The sequence below is a fragment of the Homarus americanus genome, unplaced genomic scaffold (assembly GCF_018991925.1).
Source record: "Homarus americanus isolate GMGI-L3 unplaced genomic scaffold, GMGI_Hamer_2.0 scaffold2224, whole genome shotgun sequence".
NCBI classification, from domain to species: Eukaryota; Metazoa; Arthropoda; class Malacostraca; order Decapoda; family Nephropidae; genus Homarus; species Homarus americanus.
In genome coordinates, this window is record NW_024712260.1 from 776,927 (window position 1) to 801,963 (window position 25,037).

General features: G+C 48.8%; 1 protein-coding gene across 1 annotated transcript in view; it reads left to right on the top strand.

Annotated features, from left to right (window-relative positions):
- LOC121859739 (protein patched-like) overlaps positions 1-25,037 on the top strand; it is a 124,987-nt gene that overhangs the window by 83,405 nt on the left and 16,545 nt on the right. Inside the window, 9 exon segments of the mRNA XM_042356700.1 lie at positions 7,258-7,381; positions 11,053-11,145; positions 11,439-11,560; positions 11,874-12,021; positions 14,286-14,429; positions 14,973-15,230; positions 21,418-22,390; positions 24,140-24,294; positions 24,826-24,987. Coding sequence (XP_042212634.1) covers positions 7,258-7,381; positions 11,053-11,145; positions 11,439-11,560; positions 11,874-12,021; positions 14,286-14,429; positions 14,973-15,230; positions 21,418-22,390; positions 24,140-24,294; positions 24,826-24,987 — 2,179 coding nt within the window.

Consider the following 25,037-nt stretch of genomic DNA (forward strand, 5'->3'; position numbering starts at 1 on the left):
AGGTTACATTAGTGTTAGGTTAGGCTAGCGTTAGGTTGAGTTGGTGTTAGGGTGGTGTTAGGTTAGGCTAAGAGGTAGTAGTTACAGTGTTAGCAAAAAAAGTTGAGTAGTGTTAGTAAGGCTAGTGTTGTTAGCTAGTGTTAGTTAGCAGTTTTAGGTTAGTTGAGTTAGGTTAGGGTTAGCTAGTTAGAAGGCTAGTGTTTAGTGTTAGGTAAGGCAAGTGTTAGTTAGGAGCGTAGTTAGAGTAGGTTAGTTGGAAGTTAGGGTTAGTGGTGTGTAAGGCTAGTGTTAGGTTAGGCTAGTGTTAGGTTGGGCTAGTGTTAGGTAAGGCTAGTGTTAGGTTAGGCTAGTGTTAGGTTAGAACTAGTGTTAGGTAAGGCTAGTTAGTTAGGCTAGTGTTAGCTAGTGTTAGGTTAGGCTAGTGTTAGGTTAGGCTAGTATTAGGTAAGGCTAGTGTTAGGTTAGGCTAGTGTTAGGTAAGGCTAGTGTTAGGTTAGGCTAGTGTTAGGTAAGGCTAGTGTTAGGTTAGGCGAGTGTTAGGTAAGGCTAGTGTTAGGTTAGGCTAGTGTTAGGTAAGGCTAGTGTTAGGTTAGGCGAGTGTTAGGTTAGGCGAGTGTTAGATTAGGGTAGCGTTAGGTAAGGTCTGCTTTAGTGCAAGGTTAGATTAGAGTTAGGTTGAGTTAAGGTGTTTAATCATCTGGTGAAATAAGGTGAGGTGTCTAGTCTAATGCTGTTTGATGAATCTTGCAGTCACGGACAAAAGAACCTCTCGTCCGTGACTGTCGAACAGTCAGTTTAGTATTAGAACGTTGATAAAGATGTGTGAGAGAGAGGGGGCCATAAATATTACCCGGACAATTAGAGAGAGGGGGGGAGGGCTGGTACCCATCCCCTCATGACGCTGTCAGGGGCTGGACCACACGCTGCTCACTTGACTGTGGTGGGGGGGGGGGTGATGGAGAGCCTGGAGAGTGGTGGGAGGTAATGCTGGAGGGAGCATGTTGGAGATGAGGAGGAGGAAGGGGAGGGTGAGGGAAACAAAGACAATAACAGTAATATTTGTACAGGTAGAGAGAGAAGGAAGGATTTAAAGGGCAAAGAAAAACAAGACGAAATTCAGAATTCGTATCTAATTTAACCTAACCTAACTTAATCTAGCATCACCTAACCTAACCTAACTTAATCTAGCATCACCTAACCTGATCTAACTTCATCTTATCTCAAATATCCCCACTTAATCTAACGACTTTTAACCTAACTTAACGTTTTCTAACCTGACCTGACCTGACCTGACCGGGTATGGAACTCTCGTTAATACTAAAATAGAATTATTCCCATACCTGTTGTGTCGGATCTCGGGTTTTGTGTTGTGTCGATGGGCATTGTGTTGGGTATTGTGTTGTGTCGGGTCTGTTGGGTATTGTTTCGAGTCGTTCGGGTATCCTGTTGCTGACGTCTTGGTATTTGACCTGTGTTGACCTGATGTTGACTGTGTTGACTTTTTTTTTTATACAATTTTCGCCTTTTTTCTCTCACTGGTGATTCTCTACAATATATCTCCTTCTCCCTGCTTCTCCTTCTTCTCTCCTGCTTGGGAGGTGTAGAACTCCCTACATGCCACCCCACACCCCCGGGGCACCTCTCACAGGGGTCAAGGATTACACTGGGGAGTAATTTGGTCCTTCTTGAACCATCTTCCAGCAGCCCCCTTCTGCTGCTGTCACACACACACACACACACACACACACACACACACACACACACACACACACACACACACACACACCTGACGAGGACTACACTGCTGTCTGGAGTCTTCTGTGAGTGACAAGGCTCTATAATGACTGTGTGTGACAGGAGTTCTACACCGATGTATGAGTGGCGAAGCTCATTACCGGTAGATTGTGAGAATTTCTGAATAACTTGAGTAACGGAGTGAGTGAGTGAATGCCCCACCCTCCTCCCCTCACCACTAGCAGCGCCAAGAGTGCCAGGATACCTCTACCTGGGGCGATACTCCATGCCCCTTGGCCTTACCTGAGTGCCGTCACGAGCATGCAAAGTACCAGAGAGATATAATTAAAACTTTTCCATCCAAGAACGCCTCAAGTCCATTAGTCTGCGTTGGGGGGATATTGGTCTTTACGTCCTCTTGGTGTTAGGGTGATGTTGATGTGGCTGTGGGTGAGGGAGCGGGTGGCCAGGTGTGCCTCGAGCCGCAATTGTAGTGTTGTGTCTTTAAGTGAGCACCGCCTCCCCGCCTCGCCCCCAGGCCCAGCCCAGCCCTGATGACTCTATCAACCCACAGCTGACGGTGGTGGGGGTGGGGGAATCTCTCTCTCTCTCTCTCTCTCTCTCTCTCTCTCTCTCTCTCTCTCTCTCTCTCTCTCTCTCTCTCTCTCTCTCTCTCTCTCTCTCTCTCTCTCTCTCTCTCTCTCTCTCTCTCTCTCTCTCTCTCTCTCTCTCTCACACATATTTTCAGCCACGGCTGCAGCTCTATTAATAAAACGATTATTATTATTATTGTTATTATTATTATTATTACTACACACACTACACCTGTGGCACCTTTCCTAACACACCTGAACCTTCACATGTGACTATACCTGAACCTAGGAAGCTATAGTACCTCAGCTGCACCTCTGGGTAGGAACCTTGAGAACCCCGCCACTAGATGGACCTCTGAGGAGCCCAATCCTTCAGCTGTGTCCTCCACGCACGCTCCTCGCCCTTAAAGAGACCCATCTGTGTGTTTTGTAATCCCTCGGGTGTGGCCCTCAGTCACATCCGCTACCACTCCTGCTGTAGGGGGACAGACACCAGGGTTATCTCCTCAACTACGACCCCGGAAGAGGAAGGATACGACCTCTCGACAAGATCATTCTTGGGGGACAAGACCTCTCGACTGGATGTAAGAGTTTGGAGGGAGGATACGACCTCTCGACCGGATGTAAGAGACCCTGGGGAGGGATATGACCTCTCGACAAGATCATTCTTGTGGGGAAACACGACCTCTCGACAGGATGTAAGAGTTTGAAGGGAGGATACGACCTCTCGACAGGATGTAAGAGACTCTGAGGGAGGATACGACCTTTTGGCAGGATGGAATCTGGGGGGGGGGAAGGGGGATACGACCTCTCGATAGGATGTAAGAGCCTTGAATGCATGGTTGAGAAATTAGTCTTATGGTTTTTCATCTGGCTCTTGAAATTTCCCCCGAAGGTTACCGCCATAACTATTGTAGGAGAAGCGGGTGGCCATATACTGTACACCGGCAGGAGGGGGTCCGTCCTCGCCTCCCCACCAGACACGTCCTCTTAGACTAACAAAACATAAGACGTGATGAGTGATTTACGAATTGGTTTACTCTTATCAACTCTATATGAAACTGCCTCACTGGAACCATAAACCTGTCTCAGTGGAACCCTGAAACTGCCTCAATGGAACCCTGAAACTGCCTCACTGGAACCCTGAAACTCGACCTCCAGAAGTATCCAGGATTTTTTTTTCCAGTCCCCAAGACGTGAATGAAGACCTTGTTCTCTGTTGCATCCGGGACGTTGCTTTGTGATGGGTAGTCGCTGGAGACGCCCTGGGAAACCTCTCTCGAGTATTCACCGGAGATCCCCGCCCCACCGCCCCTCCCCACGGCACCCACAGCTCCTGCAGAAGGCCAGCAATCGCCAGCAATTAATCATTCACTATTCAAGACCAGTTTTCATTACCCGGGAGTTTTTCTTTGTTAGTCCCGGACGTCTGTGGTGGTCTGGACTCTACCCTTCTTTCTCCTCTCTTCCTCTTCTCCCATCTCTCTCAACCCTTCACTGTTCCCTATATGTTACTCTTCTTCCACTTCTTCCTCTTCCTGTACCCCTTTTTCGGGGTTGTATAGTCTCACTTTCTCCTCTTCTCTTTTTCTTTCTCATTTCTCATGTTCTGTTCTCCCATTCTTTTTAGTTCTCCCTCTCTTCTTTCTCCTCCTCCTCCTCCTCTCAAGTTCTCGTTTCAATTTCTCCACCCTTCTCTTTCACTTGTGTCGCCTTTCTCTTCCCTATCATCGATGTCTTTTTTTGTTCTTTGTTATCCCCCCTTCCTCCTCTATCCCCTCTTTTTTACTCCCTCCCCACCCCATCCCCTTCCTCACCTATTCCTCTCTGCCACCTTCCTCTCATCACGTCCGTCGCCACTTCCGTCCAGTCCTTGTAGGGTCAGTCTTCAGCGTCGCACCCTACCTTGTCTCCTCCCTCCCCCACCACACCACCACTAGAGGACCTATTCCCCTCCCCCTCCTTCCTATCCCATCCTCCCCCCATCCTTTTATGTCCTGAAGGATGTCTTAATCAAGCGGCGGCCGCCCCACGTCGTGATTGTTGATGAGGACGCAGTTACCTCCCAGCGGAATGCCAAGCTTCCCTTTGTGTGTCGTGTGTCGTCTGCCAGGGGGTGTCCCTCTACTGCGGGTATTAAGGTGGAGGTCGTCCTTTTGCTGCTGCTGGTGTTAGGTGGAGGTCGTACTTCTACTGCTGCTGGTGTTAGGTGGAGGTCGACCTTCTGCTGCAGGATTTATGAGGTTGTCTTTCTGCTGCAGGTGTTAAGAGGTTGTACTTTTACTGCAGTTGTTAAGAGGTCGTCCTTCTGCTGCAGGTGTTAAGGTGGAGGTCGTGCTTTGGAATTTGTGTTGACAATAGGGTGTTGAGGACATAAGGGCGCCCTCTAGGGCCTTGTCAGTGGCACAGAGACATCCATGACTTACTCCTGGAGGCGACACAGAAGAAGGACCAGGTAATAGGAAGATTCTCGGCACTAGAAAGGTGGGCTGGGTGGACTGTTCGTGTGTTGGGTGGGCGGATGGTAAGAGGATGAGTGGGTGTGTTACGGTGCGTTTGGTGGGTGGCAGAGAGTGGGTGGGCGGGTGTGGGTGGGATCATTGTGTGGGCGTCACGGTAATCAGCTGGGTCAGGCCAGGTCTTAGTATCTCATATGTTACGCGTCACATACCCCTTCCTCTTCCCCCTTCTCCCCTCTAAACCCCCCAATACCTCAGGGATGAGAGAGAGAGGAGAGAGAGAGAGAGAGAGAGAGAGAGATCTAATTCTGTCCTCAACAAACATAAATCAGCTTCTCTATAAGTGTTCTTCCTCTCCTTTCTCCCATCTTTATCATCTCCTCCCCCCCCTTACCCCTAGAACACCCTCCATCCACCACCATCCCGAAGCTATCCCCCCTTAGATATCACCCCTTTCATCCACCACCACCCCTAGATATCATCCCTTTCATCCAACATCACCCTTAGATCATCCCTTTCCCCCTCCACCACCCCTAGATCACCTCTTTCATCCACCAATTACCCCAGATAACAATTCTGTCATCCACCACAACCCTGATAATCACCCTTCATCCACCACCACCCTAGATAATCACCCCTGTCATCCACACCACCACCCCTAGATAATTCTGCCATCCACCACTACCCCTAACATTCCACTTGTTATCCACCAACCACCCCTAGAGATAATCACCCTTTCATCCACCACCACCCCTAAATAATCAATTCTGTCATCCACCACCACCCCTAAATAATCACCCCTTTCATCCACCATCACCCCAAGATCACCCTCCACCACACATCCCTAGATCACTCCCTTTCATCCAATCTCCATTCTCCAGCCCTGAGACACGGCGGGCGATAACCACCTGATAAGAGGAGGCAAAAAAAAAAAACTAAATCATTGGGAGAAAGATAAGGCGTATCTCTGTTGTCGCCTACAAAGAGAGAATGACACGCTGGTGGGGGTAGGTCATTGTGGTTGGCATTATCCTAATTCCTTCTCATTGGTGTCCTGTGTATGTGAATTTATATCTATGTTTGTGTGTGTATTTGTGTATATGTTGTGTGTGTGTGTGTGTACAGTATGTGTGTTAGTATGTGCTGTGTGTATGTATGTATTGTACAGTGTGTGTGTATATATGTAAATACTTAAAAGAAGAGACTGATTAACAAAACGTATCATTATATGGTTCAGTCATTAATCTCTCTATACTCTGTTCTGTACATGGTCATAAGGTGTCATAGGGGTGACCTTGGTATCAGGTGTCAAGTGGTTCAGCTTCCCTCTCATTTGGCACTGACACTCCCCCCTCTCTCTCTGTATCTCATTTCAGTAACTTTGTAAGACTCGGAAAAAACAAACGTCATATATTGTACAAAATCATACATTATTATTAGTAGTAGTAGTGGTGGCGAAGGTATGGCTATTGGGGGAGGCTGGAGGCAAAAAAAAATCGTAGTTGTAGTAGTAGTAGGTAATAAAATGGCGGCGAAGGTGTGGCTATTGTAGTAGTAGTAGTAGTAGTAGTAGTTTTTTTTTTTTTTTTTTAAGCCTGGCCTCCCGCCTCCCCCAATAGCCACACCTTCACTGTCATTTTATTACCTTAATATTAAATATCCTAATACATAAGTACCTATCCTATCTGTGTTGAATTAGTTGAGCTGCAGATCAATGTGGCATTCAGTGACTGTAGCCTCATAGTCAATATTAGCTGCAGTTGTCGGCATTGGGGCAGAAGCTCTCTTTCCCCTGAGGTAGAGCAAAGCTGACCGAAGGAGAGAGAAAGACAGTCGACATCTCATCCAGGCTGTAACATAACTTCTGGGCTGCTGCTTCTGTTCGGAGATCACCTCCGCGAGTCTGGCGTAGAAACATCTTGCACTTGGTCCATCCCACCATAGGTTGTGAACACACTAGAGGACTGGAAGCTGCCTTGATCAACGTTTTGAATTCTCTCCCCATATATAGCCCTTCTCTTGTCGTTCTCGTTCCTCCTATGTGCAGCATCGAGAGCTAGGTTACGGTGACATGCGGCCATGGGATAAAAAATCCTGATGTCGAAGAAAGCTCGCTGTCCCCGCGTCCAGAATCCTCGAGCACTGACGTCAACACGGGCTTCGTTAAAAAAAAAAGTAGTAGTAGTATTGTTGTTGTTTTTAATTTCTTTATTAGTATATCCTGCCCCTTGATGAATGTTTGTTAGAGTGAGAGTGAATGTTTAAAATAAGGAACACGTATTATTTGTAATTATATTAATGTTCTTACGTGTTTCTATGTCACTTTTATCAGCCCTTCCTTCTTCTTCTTTCTACCAATCTCTGTGTATCTCTCATTTGTCATAATTATTGTTCTCTTCCCCATCTTCCTCCACTCTCTCTCTCTCTCTCACCAATTTATCATTCTCTTCTCCATTCTCTCCCTCCTACAGTGGCCTGGGGTCTGGTGTTAAATGGACCAACCTCAACCCACAGAAAATTTTGGACAAGATGAAGGAATTTGAGAGATACGAGAACGTCTTCCCCTTCGCTTCATTCGCCGACTTCATGAAGAGGGTGAGTGGATAAAGATGGTGGATAGGGATAATTGATAAAGATGGTGGATAGGGGAGAATGGATTAAGATGGTGGATAGGGATAATGGATAAAGATGGTGAAGAGGGATAATGGATAAAGATGGTGGTTAGTAGATAAAGTAGATAATAGAGAAAATACAGATAAAATACATACAGGCAAAGTAGGTATAGATATCAAGAAACATAGATAGATCGATAAACACTTGAATATAGTAATAGATGGATAAATGGAATGATATAGATAATGAGTGTTAAATAAATGATTAAATCTAATATTGGTTCATCACACGTCCATTCAGGTGAAGTAAGGTCCTAATAGTAGTAAGGCAATTATATGGGGGTAGTTGTGTGTGTGTGTGTGTGTGTATCTAATAATAATAATAATAAACGGTTTATTAATAGAGTTGCAGCCGGTGGCTGAAAATATACAGACTTACATTTGATTTAGACATAATGATATAATATGCATTGAATACATTTACAGGGCTGTGCAGTACATAAATCAGGAGATGTTTATTATTTTAACAATAGATGGGATGGTGTTGTTCTTATATCTATCGGTGTGGGCTCTTATGGGCTGAATTTTGTTGTAGTGACGGACTGAGCGAGTTGGGTGGGGGGCTGCAGGTGGCAGGAGGTGGCGATGACGAGGGTGGTACAGTAGTACACTGCCAAACCTTTCCAGTGCTTGGTGGTGGAGGTCACTGAGGGATGGCATTTCCAGGGTGGAGAGAGCGTTGGTGTAGCCGGAGTATTCTGCGTCGAGCATGATTCTGCAGGCCCTTTTCTGTACCTTCTCTAGCTGACGTTGTTGGGTGGAGTTGAGAGAAGACGACCAGGCTGGTGACGCATACGTTAATTTGGGGAGAATAAAGGCGTTGTAGATCTGTGCCTGTGTGTGTGTGTGTATCTGTGTGCGTGTGTGTGTGTGTGTGTGTATCTGTGTGTGTGTGGGATTGACCTCAGCCATGTATTGTACACGATCCGGAACGCTGTAGTGAGGGTTGAATATATGACCTGACCTCCCCCCCGCGAGGTAATACGAGCCTGCAGACAAGGAGGTCATCAGTTCGACCTGGCCCCTGGGATCCCTTATCACTGTGACCGGGTGGTCTCCCTGTCTGGTCTGTAGGAACATCTCTATTAGGGTTCTGGTGGTGTGTGTGTGTGTGTGTGTGTGTGTGTGTGTGTGTGTGTGTGTGTGTGTGTGTGTGTGTGTGTGTGTGTGTGTGTGTGTTATTTTGAGAATGTTGGGCTCATTATTGTGAGTTATCTTTCTGGCCACGCACTCAATCACTCATTGATTTACTTATTCACTTTTTTCATTCATATTTATTTGCTCATTCACACGCACGTTCATTTATTCCACATTAGCTCTCAGGTAATTAATTATTTACCCACACACACACACACACACACACACACACACACACACACACACACACACACACACACACACACACACACACACACCAGCTTGTGTTGTAGTGTCGTGCGGAGGAGGAGGAAGACGTGTGTGTCGTGTTTTTTTCCAGCACCAATCTTCCCTGACTCTTGCTTATGTACTGTACCAAGGAAATCGAACACGTGTGGTGGATCCTGACGCACCAGCTGTACCCCCACGCACTTCCCGAACAGCACAGCAACAGCACGTAAGACCAAGGCAGTGTTAGCGTGTGTGGCGGGCAGCTGCACACAGAGACAGTAGGAGGTCTTTTAATGTGTAGCTGGAAGGGCCTGCCTGCAACTCGCTAAGTGTTGGATTATTGCCAGTGGCTTAAGAGGCGATATCAAGTCATCATCTTCAGAGACGAGTCAATATCTGTAATTAATGGTGGAGTCGCCTCGCCACCCCTGTTATTTGAGCCTACCGCCGGGGGTAGCTCAGCCGCCGGTAGCCATCACCTCCCAACCCTCCAACCTCTCTCGCCCAAATACTTTACTTTAGCAACTTTATGAACTCATGTTTATAGTCTTAGAATCTCGCAGGGTGATAATTTTGACAGTTGGAGGTGTGAAGGTGGAGGAGTGGGCGGGAGGGAGATGTGTGGGTGGTAGGGGAAGGTGGAGGTGGCTGGGTTAGGTATCGTAGGTGGTCGTGCGGGGATGCTCTTGTGGTTTTGCCGTTTAGGGTGGTGAGGAAGCTGATGATCGAGTTACTGCTTGGTGGAGGAGAGCGGCCACAGCTCCTCACCCCGGCCCCGCTCATCAGGATTCGCTAATTTATAATACACTTGATCCACGCCCCGGAGGACTTGATTCACGCCCCGGATGATTTGATTCACGCCCCGGATGATTTGATTCACCCCCTAAAGGACTTGATCCACACCCTCGAGGACTTGATCCACGCCCCGGAGGACTTGATCCACGCCCTGAAGGACTTATTACTTGATCCACAGCCTCGAGGACTTGATTCACGCCCCGGAGGACTTGAGTCACGCCCAGAAGGACTTATTACAGGTTTAACATAACGTAATGAGCGGTAGGAGGCGCCGCAGTAGGAGTAGAGGAGCAACACGACGCAGACACAACATCATCACCCGTGAGAGACTCGCTAAGGCCACCTTCTGTCCGTGTCACCTGAGCTCCCACACTGCGGCCCTAGGAAGCCTTGCCGTTTAATTGCGGCTTGACTTACACGGCCGCAAGCTCGAGGCCGCAGCTGCCGCACGTAAGGGGAGACGGTGTTGCGTCACTAGAGGACCTGCAACAACCACGCCAAGAAGTTTTTAAGTTTTGCTCGACCACCCCACCGTCTTTACCGTCCCTGGGTGGTCGTGGACGTGTGAACCTGTACCTCCTGCCTCTCCTCACCTCACCTTACTCATTTCCTTTCCTCACCTGCTTCACCTCATCCCTCCCCTGTCCATTCTGCCCTTCCTCACCTTCTACCCCTCCTTACGTCCTGCCCCTCCTCACCTCCTGCCCCTCCTCAGCTGCCCTTCCTCCTCACATCACCACGTGCCCCTCCTCACATCACCTCCTACCCCCCCCTCACACCTCACCTGTTGTACTCTCCTTAAAACCCGGATACATTCAGGTACAAATTAGCCCCCCTTCCCCACACCCCCAAAAATATAGAAGCCATTAATATGTGTCCTAGCTTACGTATTTTATTGAGTGTTATATCAAGTCTTACGTCAGAATATTTTTCCCCTTTTTTTTCAGTTTATGATTTTTTTACGTTATCTATGGTTCATAAATATTGTTGTTTATTTATGTAAATCAGTGTGTGTGTGTGTGTGCGTGTGTGTGTGTGTGTGTATAGTGAAACCTCCATTTAACGGATTATGTGGAGATGAAAGTCCGTTATATCGAGGGTCTAATAGATGTGAAACCTCCATCTAGCGGATTATATATAGAGAGAAATCCGTTATATGGAGGTTTCACTGTAGATCCGTTATATTTAATTTTGTTTTTATTCTCTCTATTAAGATCCCGAACCCAACCCAACCCAACCTTACCCCACCTCACCTTACCTTACCCTACCCCAGCCAACCTTACCCTACCCCAGCCAACCTTACCCTACCCCAGCCAACCTTACCCTACCCCAGCCAACCTTACCTTACCCCACCCCAGCCAACCTTACCTTACCCCACCCTACCTTACCTGTGATATATACCTGTGCAATTAATTAACTTGTTGTTTACAGGCGGGCATCACCACGGCCTACCAGGAGAAGCCTTGTCTTGACCCCAGCGATCCACTCTGTCCCGACACTGCACCTAACAAGATGTCCAAACAGGTGTGTGTGTGTGTGTGTGTGTGTGTGTGTGTGTGTGTGTGTGTGTGTGTGTGTGTGTGACCAGATGAAAGTATCCCCTACAGTGTATGTTCAACGAGATATATTCCTTTAAAATGTGTTCAATGAGAAATACCTCCCCAAAATGTGTTCAACAAAAGACCTCTCTCCCCCCAAAATCAACTCCTGTTCAACTCGTTACTTTCCTACTTGCCAATGTGACCAAACGAGTATTCCTCCTAAAAAAACCACAACCCAACGATTGTCTGATCAAACTTTCTCTATCTCTGGTACAGGCGCCGGACGTTGGTGCTGAACTAACGGGCGGATGCTACGGGTTCGCTGGGAAGTATATGCACTGGCCTGAGGACCTCATCGTCGGCGCCACCACCACCAACAAGACGGGTCACATCGTCAGGTAAAGGAGGGTCTAGTTAGGTGAATTGGTTCTTCAGGTGAAATAAGTTAGGGGGTACTAATCATCAGGTGAAATAAGTTAGGGGGGACTAATCATCAGGTGAAATAAGTTCGGGGGGACTAATCATCAGGTGAAATAAGTTAGGGGGACTAATCATCAGGTGAAATAAGTTAGGGGGGACTAATCATCAGGTGAAATAAGTTAGGGGGGACTAATCATCAGGTGAAATAAGTTAGGGGGGACTAATCTTCGGATATATCGGATATAAATAGTTTTGAATTACAATATATTAACTGAAGCGTCTCCCACCCAGGGCTGAGGCGGTACAGAGTATGGTACAGCTTATGGGCTCCAAGAATCTCTACGAGTACTGGCTGGATCACTACAAGGTACACCACGTCGACTGGTCACAAGAGAAGGCCTCACTTATCCTTGAGACTTGGCAGAATAAGTTCACTCAGGTAAGGTTCTCCCCCTCCCCCTCTTCCCCCTCCTCTTCTCCCCCTCTTCTTCCTCCCCCCCTCTTCCCCCTCCTCACCAGGGTGTTGAGGCTGTAGGTAGGTTGTGGTGATTCTTTCTTTCTTTCTTTTCTTTTCTTTTCTTTCTTTTTTATCTTTCTTTCTTCCTATAGTCTCGTCCTTGATACAGTGTCACTTCTTCAGACAGCAAGTTAGCTTTCAGAGGTAAACAGTAACAGGCGTTGGGAAGTGTGTGTGAGAGAGAGAGAGAGAGAGAGAGAGAGAGAGAGAGAGAGACCACCAAGATTTATATGACCATTAATTAAATAAAATATGGGGTGAATTAGCGTGATTTGGCTCTGGACTACACCTCACCTTCCTCCCTGGCACTTATGTACCCCCCTCCCCTCCCCCTCTTCCTCTCCCCCTTCGCCCTATTTGGATATGTTGCGATACGATTCAGGTGGGATAATTAAATACGGGTCGCGTAGAGTCGAACAGGTGGTGGGCGACGGTGGTGGTGGCCTGTGTGTGTGTGTATATGGCAGGGTAGAGGAGACTGTGTATGTATGTATGTATGTATGTTAGGTTTGTTTGGGAGGAGAGGTCCATTACTCAAGCTCTTCCTCCCTCCAGCACTGAGGAGAGACTGGGTGAGAGGTGGTTCAGGATCACGACCATCAGCGGCTTTAATGACCAGAAACACGCCGCCATCATAACATGTTACACCCTCGGTCCCGCCCCTTACCTGATAAAGTCTTGTCTTGAAGCTTCCTCCAGGCCGACCTGATCCGAGAGTTACCGACCTGACCCGAGAGTTACCGACCTGACCCGAGAGTTACCGACCTGACCCGAGAGTTACCGACCTGACCCGAGAGTTACCGACATGACCCGAGAGTTACCGACCTGATCCGAGAGTTACCGACCTTGACCCGAGAGTTACCGACATGACCCGAGAGCTGCTGACCTGACCTGAGAGTTACCGACTCCTGACCTGAGAGTTACCGACCTGATCCGAGTTACTGACATGACCCGAGAGTTACTGACATGACCCGAGAGTTACCGACCTGACCCGAGAGTTACCGACCTGACCCGAGAGTTACCGACATGACCCGAGAGTTACCGACCTGACCCGAGAGTTACTGAACTGTATTCCATAAGTAAACACGCGGGAAACATTACGTCAGTGGAGAAATTATAGATCTACCATGATATTGACATTTTATAAACATCATCCCTTCAGATTTTAATAAAACATTCACTAATTTTTAAAACATTTCGTCTTCGCTTAAGAAATCAGCAACAAAAAAAACAACAAAAACTTTGCTTAGATTATGAAATATTTTCCTCGCTTCAGGTATTAATAAAAGATGACTCGCTGTTAAAAGAAAAAAAAAGATGGTAATAACTTGAGAATGTAATCAGTGGGAAGGTAATCACGGGAGATTAGTCTTAGTTAGTTCGAGATAAAAGGTAATAAACCATAAAGGTAATCACGGCAGATTAGGTTTATTATAAGAGTGGCACCGTAGAAAATGCGCCATGTTGCAAAATGCTGGGGATTACCTTTTTTGGGAGGTGTGGGAGGTCATTAATACAATTTGAGCTTCCCCCGTGGAAAGTAATTATCTTGTCGCCATGAGAAATGAGGACTCCTTCTTCTCTCCCTCCTTCCCTCCCTCATTACTTTCCTCCCTCCCTCTCTTACTCCCTCCCTTACTCATTCCCTCCCTCCCTTACTCATTTCCTCCTTCCCTTCCTACCTCCCTCCCTTCCTTACTCCAAACATTCCTCACTATCTCCCTCCTTCCTTCCTTCCTTCCTCCCTCCCCTCCTTCCTTCCTTCCTTCCCTCCTCGCATAAGTAAGAAAAAGTCCGCTCCCACCAACCTGTAAACACACAGACACCCACACCAGTACACCACCCACACACATCAGTATTACCTCACTCCACACACACACCAGCACACTCCACACACCAGTACACCACTCCACACACCAGCACACCACTCCACCCACACCAGCACACCACACTCCACACACACCAGCAGCCACCACCCACCCACACCAGCACACCTCACTCCACACACACCTCGAAGCAGCGCAGCCACCACCCACACACACCAGCAGCCACCATTCCACCCACACCAGTACACCACCCACACACCACCCACACTTACCTTAACCCACGACCCCTCATACCCATCACCTGTAAATAACGACCCAGCACGACCTCACCAACCACATGTCTTTGTTTAACCCCGTCAGGAGATACTGAAGGAGACCCAGCGGCGACACAACGAGACTCGCTCCTACCACCTCCTGCCCTTCTCCAGCGCCGCCCTCAACCACCTCCTCAGGGATTTCTCTGAGGTGCCCGCCTCTAGGGTCGCGCTGGGCTACATCTTCATGGTGAGTAGTTGTGTTGTGTTGTGTTGTGTTGTGTTGTGTTGTTGTGGTGTGTGTGTGTGTGTGTGTGTGTGTGTGTGTGTGTGTGTGTGTGTGTGTGTGTGTGTGTATGTATGTGTGACTTGTTGATAATGTGGGATAATAGATAACTAACTACATATACATATAATCAAGTGGATAGATAGACAGCTTCTTAGTGAAGTGTACATGGTGTGCGTTTAGTGTACATGGTGTGCGTTTAGTGTACATGGTGTGCGTTTAGTGTACATGGTGTGCGTTTAGTGTACATGGTGTGCGTTTAGTGTACATAGTGTACGTTTAGTGTACATGGTGTGCGTTTAGTGTACATGGTGTGCGTTTAGTGTACATGGTGTGCGTTTAGTGTACATGGTGTGCGTTTAGTGTACATTCACATAACATTTCACCCATTTCAGTGTAAAGATGTACTGTACACTCGTCTTAATGTATAGGAGGTTTACTATCTGGGTACACTAGTTATGTACATTTGTAGTAACGTCTTTCTCCCCCCTCCCCCCGGGTGTACAGGTGGTGTACGCGTGTGTGTCCCTGGCGCGGGTGTCGGATTCAGTGAGGTCCGGGGCGGGTCTGGGCCTGGCGGGGGTGCTGCTGGTGGCGGTGACGGTGGCGGCTGGTCTGGGTTTCTGCGCCCTCCTCGGTCTCCCCTTTAACGCCTCCACCACCCAGGTACTCCCCTTCCTGGCGTTGGGTCTCGGCGTCGACGACATGTTCCTCCTGGCGCACACCTTCGCCCACACCGCCGATAATACTCTCATTCCCTACCAGGTGAGTCCTCATGTAGTGTGTGTGTGTGTGTGTGTGTGTCCGGGTCTTGGGCTTTCACAGGTGGAAAAATACCTTATAACCTGAAAATTAAACCCCTAAACTTAATTCACCTGATGATTAAACACCCTAAAGTTAAACTAACCTAACCCAACCTAACTTAATCCAACCTAACCTAATCTAACAACAGGTGAAAGAGGACCAGAGTAAGGCGGTGTTGGACGTCACATGGAAGGACCCCAGAGCGGTCACAAACTAGGACGTCCACTACCCCACCATACTCTCTCTCTCTCTCTTTCTCTCTCTCTCTCTCTCTCCTCTCTCTCTCTCTCTTGCTTTAATGGGCTAAGAGGGCAGGGCAGGGGGTAAAGATAATTAGAAGGGAGGAGGAGAAGGAAGGAATATGGTTAGCAGTTTGGAAATTGAAAAGGTGTAGGAGGTAAAAGTTGGCCGGGTCCTGTCACCTGTTGAGGGGAGGGAGGGGGTGTGGGGGCTAAGGGCGTAGGTGGGCGTGGGCGGCCGCCTTAGTGGGTACTTGGATGAACATGTTACTCTGGACAAAACAGGCGGAGGAATGAGCGCTTCACAGAGAGAAAAAAAAAACATTAATCTTAACATCGAAGACGACAGATACCAGAATGGCCGTCGGTGGATTACCTCTGCCGTTGCTACTCTGACCCTTATTGCGTCCTGGTTTGGGTGAAGGATTCTAGCCCGTGTTGCAGGTAGGGCGTAAGGGTTAAGGTAGTGTGGCCCGGGGTAGGTGGGGTTAAGGGCGAGTGTGGTGTGTCAGGTGTGGCCACTCAGTAGGGGGTCCCACACCTCGCCTCTGTCCCACCCACCTTGTCCTATCTGTGTCATCTGAGAACACCCCCCCATTCCCCCCCGTCCTCCCCTCCCCCCTCCCCCTCTCCCCTCCCCATCCCTGGGGTCCAGCAAGCATGTTCTCTCTCTCTCTCTCTCTCTCTCTCTCTCCCTCTCTCTCTCTCTCTCTCTCTCTCTCTCTCTCTCTCTCTCTCTCTCTCTCTCTCTGTCATATCCTACGTACATATATTTTTTTTTTAACTTCTTTTCTACCCTCTTCTCTCTCCCCTCCCCCCCTTTTCCCTCTCCCCTTCTTCCCTCTCCCCCTTCTTCCCTCTCCTCTTCTCCCTCTCCTCTCCTTCCCTCCCCTAAACCGTCACCCCGGGATTTATTATATCAATGTTGTCCTTGAGAGGTTTGGATGGGGAGGGAGGGAGGATACATCTTGTGTTACCCTTGCCCCCTCTCCTCCCCCTCTCCTCTCCTCCCCCTCCTCTCCTCCCCTCCTCTTCCCCCTCCTCTTCCCCCTCCTCTTCCCCTCCCCGACAAAACAAATGACGAACATCTTCCGCGCTTCTTCCTCTCACATACTCTTTTCATCCTCAAATAATGATAATAATAATAAGTAAATAAAAAAAATTATTATCAGTGACGTATTTCCAACTAGTAATTAACGCCTTCCTTCCTTGGAGTAGTCAAGGTTGATGTCTCTCTCTCTCTCTCTCTCTCTCTCTCTCTCTCTCATGTGAGTGTTATACTTATTAAAGTTGTGGTTAGGTTTAAAGTCAGGATTAGTAGTGGTCAGGATTAGTAGTCAGGATTGGTGGTGGTCAGGATTAGTAATAGTCAGGATTGGTAGTGGTCAGGATCAGTAATAGTCAGGATTGGTAGTGGTCAGGATTAGTAATAGTCAGGATTGGTAGTGGTCAGGATTAGTAATAGTCAGGATTGGTAGTGGTCAGGATCAGTAATAGTCAGGATTGGTAGTGGTAAGGATTAGTAATAGTCAGGATTGGTAGTGGTCAGGATCAGTAATAGTCAGGATTGGTAGTGGTCAGGATTAGTAATAGTCAGGATTGGTAGTGGTCAGGATTAGTAATAGTCAGGATTGGTAGTGGTAAGGATTAGTAATAGTCAGGATTGGTAGTGGTCAGGATTAGTAATAGTCAGGATTGGTAGTGGTGTAGTTAGGTCTCCAGTCACCCTCGTTTGGTATGGTCTGTTAGGTGTCTCTTAAGACCTGTCGTGTTCCTGGTCTGAATCTTGAGCCAGTGAGAAATGGTCTGCCCTTAGCTGGTGTTGTAAGGTGAGGCAGCCTGTGTGGTCAAGCTTTGCATCAGTGGTCAAGCTTTGCATCAGTGGTTAAGCTTAATTCCATTGTGTTGATTTAGAAACGGAACAGATCATGATAAGAATAATAGTACTAATAAGAATACTGTAATAATAATAATGATAATAAGAATAGTAATGTAATAATAATGATAATAAAAATAATACTAACGACGATAATAATAATAATAACAATAATAATAACGTTAATAATAATAATAGTAATAATAACAGCAATAATAACAATAATAATGATAATAATAATAATAATAACGATAATAATAATAATAATAACGATAATAATAATAATCTATATCAACTTCATATACATTTATTTACATATTAAAAGTGATTAACAGGTACAGGTGCAAATACAGACGAAAATACAGGTACAGAAAGTTGCATTCTAGTACATCAAGGCAGTATTTCAGGACTTATACATGTTTTTAAGTCGTATCAAACTTGTACACGATAAATTAAAGGTCACGGGATTATTTAATTCACTCGGACAATTCATTGTGGTTTAGGTGATCAAGGTGTGGTTAGCTGAGGCCTTGGTTTAGTGTGTCATGGTGTGGTCTTGGTTTGGGTGGTTCTTTAGGGTCGGTGTTTTAGAGATCATGGTGTGGGCGTGGTGTGGTCACGGTATGTTGGTCCTCCAGTGGGTGGTCTAGGATGCTGTGGTCACAGTATGTTGGTCTAGGACGGTGTGATCACGGTATGTTGGTCCTGCAAGGGTGGTCTGTGATGGTGTGGTCACGGTATGTTGGTTTAGGATGGTGTGGTCACGGTATGTTGGTCCTACAAGGGATGGTCTGGGATGGTATGGTCACGGTATGTTGGTCTAGGATGGTGTGGTCACGGTATGTTGGTCTAGGATGGTGTGGTCACGGTATGTTGGTCCTACAAGGGATGGTCTGGGATGGTATGGTCACGGTATGTTGGTCTAGGATGGTGTGGCCACGGTATGTTGGTCTACAGGGATGGTCTGGGATGGGTATGGTCCGCGTTGTGTTGGTCTGGGATGGTGTGGTCTGTATGTTTAGTACTACAAGGGAGTGGTCTGGAGATGGTTATGGTCTGAGTATGTTGGTCTAGGATGGTGTGGTCACGGCATGTTGGTCTAGGATGGGTGGCCATACGGTATGTTGGTCTAGGATGGTGTGGTCACGGTATGTTAATCCTACAAGCTGTGGTCTGGGATAGTATGGTCACGGTATGTTGTTGGTCCTACAAGCTGTAGTCTAGGATGGTGGCCACAGTATGTTGGTCTAGGATGGTGTGGTCGCGGTGTGCTGGTCCTGAGGGATGGTCCTGGGATGGTATGGATGCGACATGTTGTCTGGGAGTGGGTGTGTGGCCTGCGGTATGTTGGTCCTGGGATGGTGTGGCCACGTTGTTGGTCTGGGATGGGTATGGTCTGGTATGTTGGTCTGGGATGGTGTGGCCCTGATGTGTTGGTCCTACAAAGGATGGTCTGGAGATGGTATGGTCACGGTATGTTGGTCTGGGATGGTTGTGGTCGGCATGTTGGTCCTACAAGGGGTGGTCTCTGGGATGGGGGGTGACGCAGCCTCCCAAGTGACCTAACAACAGCTAATCAGGTCAGGGTCTCGTGGCAGATGGTGGAGATAAGACTACTCGTGATGGGATGTCCTCAGGGGCGTGGCTGAAATCTGCCTGATAGAGTTCTGGGGAGGGGGAGTGAGGAAGGATAGGGGATGAAGGGAGGAGGAGGAGAGTCAGAAGGGAGCAAATGTGTAGCCAGTGACAAAGACAATGATAGAAAAAAAAGGAATCACGTTTATTGTATCCTTCCTTAGTTCACTCTCTGCGTCTTTTAACCCCCACAACGCACGCCCTTACGCCCACACTTTTACGTTCACACCCACGCCCTCACGCCCACTCTTTTACATCCACACCCACAGGTAAGACCAATAAGAGGGGTGGGTGTGGAGAGGGGTGGGGTGGTGGGGGGTGGCCATGATAACCTTTTAACCAAGCCCCACCAAGACCTGACACGGCGCCACCCACCACCTGCCTGAGCTAACACGCGCAGCCACCCAGACACAACAACAAATCAAGACATACATTTCCCGAAGAACTAGTTTTCTTTTGAGATTTATTACGTGCAACGTGACCTCTCTCTCTCTCTCTCTCTCCTGGCCCTGGACAAACAAACAAGTGAGGGTACACCTGATAGTTAGATAAGACGGTAGGGAGGGAGGGAGAGAGAGAGAGAGAGTGAGTGAGTGCGGCAGGCGTATGGCATTGTTTATGTCGTCGAGAGAGAGAGAGAGAGAGAGAGATACTTGTATTACTTTAGTTATCCCTCCAATTCGTTTACATTTTCTGTGTTTGTATAAAATTACTACCAACACCGAGGGCGTCCACCAACCACCAAGACGAATTTCAAGTTGTCTTTAAGCGCATTTACACATATACATTTTTACCCCGTTTATCAGTGCAATAATATTAAGATAATTTGTGATTTATAATAATTGAGAGAGTGTTAATAAAGGAAATGGGAAATTAGATATTAATTATTGAAGTATAGAGAAAAAACATTTGATAGAGATAATGATAGAGACAGTTCAGGAAAGATTGATGAAATAGGGAATGGAGAAGAGAGAGAAACAGTTGAAGGAAGAGGAGGTAGGTAGGAGAGATGGGGTAAGGGCCTCTTTAACACACACACACACACACACACTACCTGGTAATGGCTCACTACCAATCATTCCCGTGATCCTATCTGGTAACATGACGCCTCTCCCTCTCTCTCTCTCTCTCTCTCTCTGTAGCCAAGGTCATCCTGATGCTCTGTAGAGTCAAATCTGAACCATGAATCCCAACACTCTGAACCTTGAATCCCAACACTCTGAACCCCTGAACTATGAATCCCAACACACTGAACCATGAATCCCAACACTCTGAACCCCTGAACCATGAATCCCAACACTCTGAACCCCTGAACCTTGAATCCCCACACTCTGAACTCCTGAACCTTGAATACCAACACTGAACCCTGAACCTTGAATCCCCAAACTCTGAACCCCTGAACCATGAATCCCAACACTCTGAACCTTGAATCCCAACACTCTGAACTCCTGAACCATGAATCCTAACACTCTGAACCTTGAATCCCAACACTCTGAACCTCTGAACCTTGAACCCATTGCGTAGGAAATAATGGACTCGTATTTCAAGGTAATGAAACATGATTTTTATGATGCCTTTGTGATATTTATATTAGTTAGGGCTATTATTATCTCTCCCTCCTTTCTCCCTCACTCTTCATCCCTCCCTTCCTACACTCCCTTTCTCCCTCCCTACACCCCCCCAACTTCATCTCTCGCTCCTTCCCTCACTCCCCACCACGCCCTCCCTCTGCCTCTTTCTCCCTCCCTATACTCCCTCCTCCTTCCTCCTCCTCCCTCCCTCCCTCCCCTCCCCTCCCCTCCCTCCCTCCTCCCCTCCTCCTCCCCTCCTCCACTCCCTCCTCCCTCCCTCCCTATACTCCCTCCCTCCCTCCCTCCCTCCCTCCCTCCCTACAGTCCATCTTACACTCCCTCCCTCCATACCTTCCTCTATTAGCCACCTACCACCTCTCCCTCCCTTCATCACTCCCGCAGTCACTTCCCCCTCTCTCCCTTCCCCTCTCTCCCTTCCCCCTCTCTCCCGCCATCAACCCACCACCCTCCCACCCCCCACTCCCGTCTTCGCACGACCAATAATTTGACAGGGACATCTTACTCTCCCGGTTGGGGACGGCGCTGTCTTGCCCTCCCCCCCTAACACACCTCACATGCTGGGGCGCGGTAATGCCCGATAACAAGGGTGGGGCCTGGGCTTCTACCTTCCTGGGCGGTGAGGGAGGAAAGAGTGATGAGAGAGGGGTCTTGTTTACAATGTGTAACGGACAGGGATTGTTGTGTGAGAGAGAGAGATGATATTAAATTAGTGTTAGTGTCAGTATGTGGTGGTCGTGGTGGCGCACCTCACCTCCTGACCTACAGTGTTCAGCATCAGTCGTCAAGGTATTTTCTTTCTTCTACAGGAGCGAGTGGGTGAAGTGGTGAAGCGGGCTGGGGTCTCCGTGGTGCTCACCTCCGTGTGTAATGCCTGCGCTTTCTTCGCCGGGGCCCTGGTGCCCGTGCCCGCCCTAAGAGCCTTCTGCCTACAGGCGGCGCTGTTGGTGCTGGTCAACTTGGTGTCCGCCCTCACCGTCTTCCCTGCCATCATGAGTCTCGACCTGCGACGGCGCCACGCTCAGAGGGCCGACCTGCTGTGTTGTTTGCAGGGCAGCAGTAAAGACCAAGTGGTGCCGCTGCAGCATCAGCTAACGAGTTCAGCTGCTGAAGAAGGAAGGAGTAGGGCGAGACACTCCCGACAGCCTCCACCAGTTGTAGACCGAACCAGGAAGGCAACAGTGACGCGGGCTTTACCTCCTCCGGGAGGCGGCACTGTCACCCACATAGTGCCGCCTACCGCCCCAAGGGAGTGTTGGGGGGCGCCGCCAGACCCTCACGCCCCCTCAGCGCCCTCCTTGGAGTCCCTAGCCACGACAAACTCCACCCGTGACCTTGTGGGCGGCGGGAAAAAGTGCTCGGGGTTGTCGCGGGCGTGGACATCAATGGTAAAATTCTGGTCTGGGTGGAGTATCGAGGACCTGGCAGGGACAGTGTACGGCCCCGCGCTGACCCATGGTGCGGTGAAGGCGGCGGCCATAGTGGGTCTTATTGTGTCAGTGGCGGCGGCGGCGTGGGGCGTGAGCCGTGTTGAAGACGGCCTCGACCTGACGGACATAGTGCCAAGTAACACTCCCGAGTACGCCTTCCTCTCGGCCCAGCAACGGTACTTCGGTTTCTACAACATGTTCGCCGTGACTCAGGGCAACCTGGAGTACCCCACCAAACAGCGCCTCCTGCACGACTACTACGAGGCCTTCACCAGGGTCGACAACATCATCAAGAACGACGACGGCGGTCTACCTGAGTTCTGGCTCTCACTCTTCAGGGACTGGCTCATAGGTGAGTGCCCTTCCTTGTTTTGTCTGGGGGGACTTGCCTGCATCCTTCTCAGGCGCCCTCCACCATGACTCTCTCCTTGATCATCCTTCCTCCCTTCTCTCATCCGTCTCAGGCATCCTCCGCCGTGAATCATCCTTCAATGTACTTCGGGCCATTGAAGTCTCATCTAATCTTGAATATCATCCTGAATTCCTGGTCTGTTTTGCATGCACGCGAGAACAGTAACTCGCCTCCATACCCTCATGGACACCATCGCCCATTTTTTTTACATCCAATCAGCTGGTGCGATGACGTCACGATCTACCCTAAGACTACATCATCGTGTAAAATTTAACCACAAAAAATTCCACATACCAACATTGTCTTATGAGGCTCACCAACTCTCCCTCCCCCCTTCACCCGTCCCAGTACCACACCACCCAAGATGCTGTCACACCTCCCTTCCCCCACACCCTCCCCCACCCTCTCCCCACCCCTTCCCCATCCTCCCCACACCCCCTTCCCCCACCCTCTTCCCACCCTTCCCTACCCTTCCTTCCCTCCCCACACCCTTCCCTCCCTCCCCCACCCCTTCCCTCCCTCCCCCACACCCCTACCCCTCTCGTCTCGTGCTACATGAGAAGTCGTATTTTTAGCGGCGGGATTTTATTTTGTAGCGCCGCTGATAAAGAGGCTGGGATTATCTCGGTGATCTGCCGTAACGTAGGGATGACTGAGGAGAGGGGGAGAGGGGTGTAAGAAGGGAGAGAAAAAGAGAAAGGGAGCAAGAGAGATTTTGATTCTCCAATATCATCATCAGCATCATTATTATTATTATTGCATTATTGTAGACTTCCCCTCCTTTCCCCTCTCCCTATGTGCGATACACACACACACACACCTTCCCCCTTTGACAGTTTCCGGGGTGAGGGGCAGACGTCAGCACCCTTTCCTCTTCCTCCACCCCCTCCCCCTCCCTCTACATGTCATGATGCCTCCCGGGATAATCAGTGTAGACGTGCCCTCCCTCCCTCCCGTCATCACTCACAGGGGAGGGGGAGAGAGAGGGGGTAGGGGGCGGCGGCGAGTAGTATCACAAACAACATTGCATTCCTAAATGAGTTTTTAAACCTGCCAGAAAACTAAGGAAAAAAATATATATGGCACTGTCGTCTATTGCTCTAAGAGGTGGCACCGTGGCACTGTAGTTATTTAAGTGGTATTATGAGCTGTTAGAGCTGTGACCTCACCGGACTTGGAGATCATTTTAGGTCACGATCTTAAGGTGTGTAGAGAGTTACTGTCACACCTGCCAGCAAGATTGCCCTCGAGGGGGGGGGGGAGGGCAATCTTGCTGGCAGGTGTGCAGGGTGTGACAGTGTCTGGCATCTCTGTGTGGCACTGACGAACTGTGAGGGCCAACACCTGCTGCTCCTCAGGTGCCGGCGCTCAGGTGACCCCCATCACCTCACGACACCAAGAACCTGACTCGTAAACCCACGGTGGTGTGTGTAACGGGGTGTATCGAGGTGTAGGTGTAGCGTGTCACGACGACTAATGTGGGTGTAGTGATGTAGTGTTGTGATGACGCTGGTGTGTAGTGAGGGATTGTGTGGGTGTACAGTAGTGAGGGAGGGTGAAGCGTGACTGGTGGTGGTGGTAACAGTAACGGAGAATGCATGGGTGGGTTGTGTTTACCTCTTGACTGTCATTAACAAGTTTCTGGTGTGGCAGCAACATACTCACTCTCCCATCTTGGCCACCTGACAGGGCTGCAGGCGGCGTTCGACCGTGACTGGCGGGACGGATGCATCACGCAGGAGAAATGGCACAACAACGCTTCTGACGAGGGCATCTTGGCCTACAAGCTTCTCGTCCAGACTGGCCATGTCGACAACCCCACCGATGACTCTCTCGTCACCCAGGTACGTCTCGACCTGTCACTGGTGGTCCTCGTCTTCTCCACACACGTCCCTCTCCCCTATAATCTCTCCCTCACTCGTCATCTCCACACACGTCCCTCTCCCCTATAATCTCTCCCTCACTCGTCATCCCCACACACGTCCCTCTCCCCTATAATCTCTCCCTCAGTAACATACTTCATTGGTGTCCTTTAATATATCGTTAGGATCAGAATTTGTCACAGCTGTTGTCGTAAATTGCTCCATAAGTTAACATATAGATATATTTGTCATCTTCCACAGCACAAAGATCTCATACAGGAAATAGTGGTTTAGTGTTGTCATTTTTAAATAGGTGTCTGTATCAGAACTGACAGAGAAGCTTCCCTTGGCCGTAAATAGGTGAGTGAGGGCGGCAGACATCACCTGGTAACTCATTAATAACTCGGAAACTCACAGTATCGTGCCTGGTAACTCATTAATTAACTCGGTAACTCACAGTATCGATCGTGAAAACGGTGGTAAGTAACAGGCTGTGCCGTGTGTGTGTTACAGATCCGGCTGGTGGACTCTGAGGGCATTATCAACCCCAAGGCGTTCTACAACTACCTGACAGCTTGGGTCAGCAACGACGCCCTCGCCTACAGCGCCTCCCAAGCTGACCTTCGGCCAGAACCACGACACTGGACGCATGACAGATATGACTACGACCTGAAGGTGGGTGGTTGTGTGGTTCTACTTGAAAGGGATGAAGTATAGTACAGTTA